Source organism: Cariama cristata, unplaced genomic scaffold (assembly GCF_000690535.1).
Source record: "Cariama cristata isolate BGI_N322 unplaced genomic scaffold, ASM69053v1 scaffold29821, whole genome shotgun sequence".
NCBI classification, from domain to species: Eukaryota; Metazoa; Chordata; class Aves; order Cariamiformes; family Cariamidae; genus Cariama; species Cariama cristata.
The window spans coordinates 73,670-78,019 of NW_009599207.1; the positions used below are offsets into that span (position 1 = coordinate 73,670).

General features: G+C 38.4%; 1 protein-coding gene across 1 annotated transcript; it reads right to left on the minus strand.

Moving 5' to 3' along the window:
• Window positions 1-3,857: 3,857 nt before the first annotated feature.
• On the minus strand, window positions 3,858-4,346 carry FANCF (Fanconi anemia, complementation group F; the record flags this gene model as incomplete). Its single annotated transcript, XM_009709611.1, has 1 exon — window positions 3,858-4,346. A coding segment is annotated over one exon (489 nt), but the record flags the coding sequence as incomplete, so codon positions are not given.
• Between the last annotated feature and the right edge of the window lie 4 nt (window positions 4,347-4,350).

Here is a 4,350-nt window from a genome sequence, read left to right on the forward strand (position 1 = left end):
AAAAAAAAAACAAAATCAAAAACAAATGCTCATCATTGTCACTGAAGAACATCAGATCCTTATTCACCTAGTTGGGAATGGGGGAAAGAAACCTTGTATGCAATACAAGAATTCATTTTAATGTATTGTTGGACTTGACATTTCAACCGGACATTCTGAATTTAATACATGTTCTTTCAGTCACAATCGGGCTCATATATTCATCTGAATGGTACCAATCTCTTCTATTTTTTTCCTAAATGAACAATTTATTCTACACCTTTTATCCTTATTCTAATATCTAGATACATACTGCAAATTACTAGAAGAACATACAATTTGTTTTCATCTACATTTTGCTTAGTAGGGTTATTACAAGGTAACAGATGCTTCACAAGAAAAGTAAGAAAAACACCAACTTAGTTTCCAGACATCTCCCAGTATGTCACTTGTGGAGAGTTACAGTAGTGTTTGACGAAAGGTAAAATGTTTTCCCTTTACTACTTTAAAAAAGATCGGTGGTAGCAAAATGTATCCCTCTTAGCTATTTACTGGGCAAGTAAAATCCTCCTGATTCACTTCACAATCCTCAACAGTCTTCTGAAACCGCAATATAACAGTTTCTTCAATCATCATTTTAATAGACAAAATAGCAAAGATCTGTTTCTCTTTATTAGTAAAAAAGGGAAGAAGGTGGTAGGGGAAGAGGCTGTAGTCTGTCATTTCTAGTATCTTACTTCCCATGACAGTTTAGATTGTTTAGGTCAGGAGTTTGCAAACTTGGGCTGCAAACCTCAGCATGCAAATATGAGCCACAAATACATAGAGGGAGGAGGTTACAGACATCACACTTCTTCCTTTCCTGTTTACACTTTTATTAAAAATGGAGTTCCAAAAAATTTTAATTAAGTGTCATTTGCACAGCTACCTGGCCAACTCGACGAGCATGCTGAAATAGTAGGGGATGTGGACCAGTGCATTTATTTCAATAAATGCCATATGGATTTTAGAATTCGGTAATCATGGATCTGGCACCTCTTTATAATGTATTTGGGACAGATTGGAACTTTTTTGCGAAATTGCTATAACCAGGCGTTTCTGCCTCACTCAAGCTAATCTACTTTTTACTATCCAGGTTTCCTACAAAGAGGACAGAATTGGAAATCAAGTGTGTATGGTTTACACTAGGACATCTCTTGCCTGCCCCTCCCTGATTATTTCTTTACTTTCTTAATAAAGTCACACTGAAGGGCCTATTACTTCCTTGCTAATCCAGAAGATTCTGTAGTTGCACTTAGCTAGTAAAAGGTGTCATGATACACTACTTGGAAAGAAGACATCTGTCTTCATGAACTGAATTTTATAAGAGAAAACTTAAGTTTGTCAAAAAGTAAGACTTGAAATACTGGGAGTACAAACCCCCTATAAGCATCAGATTTATCCTTGAAATAGTTAAAAGCTGCTAAGAGATTTAATTCGTGGTCAACATGCTGAGTATGTTAGGAAACATACCTACTCTGACAAGCAAGACTTAACTGTCACTGAAATTTGTCAGAGACTCAGGTACTTTGGAACAGTAAGTTTTTAAATAGTTGAGATCAATTACCGCTCACTAAGAGAGGGAATGCCAGCAGCTTCTACCGAACTTTTCCCATTGGATCTCCATGCAGAAGAAGGACCACTGATAAGGTTTGGTTTGTTACTGTAACATTTGTAACGTTACTGCAACATTTGATATTCACCCTTAACATAGAGCCGGGGAGAAGGGAATGACTTTGACTACTATCTTTGGGTATATCATTCATCAGGAACCTCTGATAGCAAGAAGTATTCTAACAGACAAAAAAAAAAAAAAAACCACTTATGCCTGTTAAAAGTGTTAAGAGCAAGCTCAAGTGCAGAGTTTCCATACCAAATGCCAGAACTAAATAATCCAGGGAACTGTGGCTAGACAACATAAGTTCAAACTTAATGCTTTATACTTCTAAGTGCTTATAGACAGTGTTCATATTCATTTCGATACCACAGAAATACTGACTCAGTCCTGAGGCCCACTGACATGGTGCGGTCTTTTAAGACTGACCACCACAAGTTCCAGAAGGGGAGAAAACCCCCTTTAAGAAATAGCAAGACAACTGTCACACATATTAAAATATGTTCATCTGCAGATGTCCATACCTTCATTGCCTCGCTGACATGATGAAGCAAAGAATCCAAAGAAAACAGTCAGATTTTTGATAAGAGATTAGCAGCATGTCCTTCTAGCTATTTAAAGTGTGCTACTCTTGAGTATCTCTTTTGTTTTAGAAGAGGGGGACGAATAAGAACATATGTCTGTCTTTAATTATTTCCATACAAGTTAGAATAGGTGTCATTTCTTTTCTCAGATAAACAATATTCATCCTCTTGTACTAATTGTTTCCATTTCAAAATCACAAGATCCTTCCCACTCTAGTTTTGTCACACAGAAATATCTGCCATAGTTGTATATGCTATTTTACGTTGTAATACAGACTAGTACTCTATTTTCAATCCAGTTTATACTTTTTAATATCTTGTTTGCTTTTTCAAGCTTATAAGCAGAAACAAAGGTTATTAATTTTAAAAAAAAAAATTCAAACCTAAAATATTCACAGTGGGCTCAAAAGGATTAACCCCTTTTGAATCCAGTCCAATTTCTATACTCACTAGACAAGCAAAGAACTGCAGAAGATAACAAGGAAACATCAGATGGAGATTATCCATTCCTTAGTCACTAGACAAGAACTGCAGAAGATAACAAGCAAACATCAGATGGAGATTATCCATTCCTTACACTATGAAGGCCTGAGTTCTATTGCATTGCACAGTGGCAGAAAGACATAAAATGATTAAAATGCTACCATCAAATTCTGTATATGGTCATTGAAACTGAAGGAAAACATGTGCTTGAGTGATGAATACAATTGACGGTATGTAAAAGAAATGATACAGGAGAGAGAAACTGGATACTGGTTATGTTAGCAATCTTCTCGGATTTTTCTCTGCTTCACATTTATTCACTGGATCCGGGTTCACAATGGAAGATGATCTTTAATAACACACCAGTGGAGGAAGCTTCTCCTCCTCTTGTTAAAGTTGTGATACCTTTTATTAGATCGTTATCTAATAAAAAAGTTTTTCGTCCACTCACTTTTCTGTTCCACAAAACAAAAATAAAAATCATGTGACAGACTATGGAAGAGGGAAGAAAACCACACAGAACACTCTACATTTTACTGCAGTTTTCTTAGGAAATACTTGCATATTATCATATAATATAGCAACTAATAAAGCCTTCTAATTTTAGAACTTTTCAATAGGCTTTCCAGTTGGCTTTCTCTGACCTTCACTTAGACCCAGGGGCTAAGTCATGTGCAAGAGCTACAGAAGCATGAAAGCAGCCACCAGAGCAGACAGCCCAATGAACACAACCACTACTAAATTAACCCTGAATTTGAGGTTTTCATATTTGAAACCCCACCTTCCCTTTGAGCTTTTCATCACCCTCCAACAGTAGGAGACACAACTACCATGACCATATCCAAACTGTAATATTTTCTAAACAGAACACTATTCTATATTTGAAACCAAAGCATTTTCCTCATTTTATTAGGTGAGAAGCAAGTACTAAAAAGGAAGACATTTCCTGTGGTGACCAGAATTGACAGCGCAATTACAAGAAAGCACCAGGCCTCCCTGAAAGGCTTCGCACGCAGTCAGCAAGTGTGATCAGCAGTCACAAAAATGCTTGGTTTTCAACCCAAAGTGAGGTATGGTTTTCTTGCCTTTCATATCAATTAGAGTTAAGCAGATTTGCTGGATTTCAGAAGTTTTCATGTTGTTTTTTCATTTATGCATTAGTGCTCTGCTGCTTTCCTCAGATACTCCTCTACTTCCATCAGTAAGTCAGTCCACACACTTAGACCACAGACTTTGAAGTTTCCATCCCGTGCCTTCAGGAGTTTCAGAGCAGCTTGGGTCTGTCCCCTGAGAGGTGCAGATCCCCGACAGAGGCAGTTGAAGCGCTCCTTCAGCTCCTCCCAGGACACTTCAGCTTTGTCATGACAACTTTTAACCCACCGTCCCTGCAAGGGGTCATAGAGCAAGTGGCTTCCCCAGCCGGTTAAGAGGTCCAAATAAGATTTGCTTAACTGGGAATAGTGACCAGCCAAGGAGGCAAGAAGGGAGCCTGGAAGGACAAGGCAGAATGCAGAAAAACGCTCCAGATTTCCCATCAGCCAGGAAAGCAGGGGCCCAGCAACACATTCGTCTCCTGTTGCACTCGTCTGGTTTCCATCTAGGCCGTTCACATCCCGACCCCTGCCCCCGACCTGCTCAGCACCACTGCCC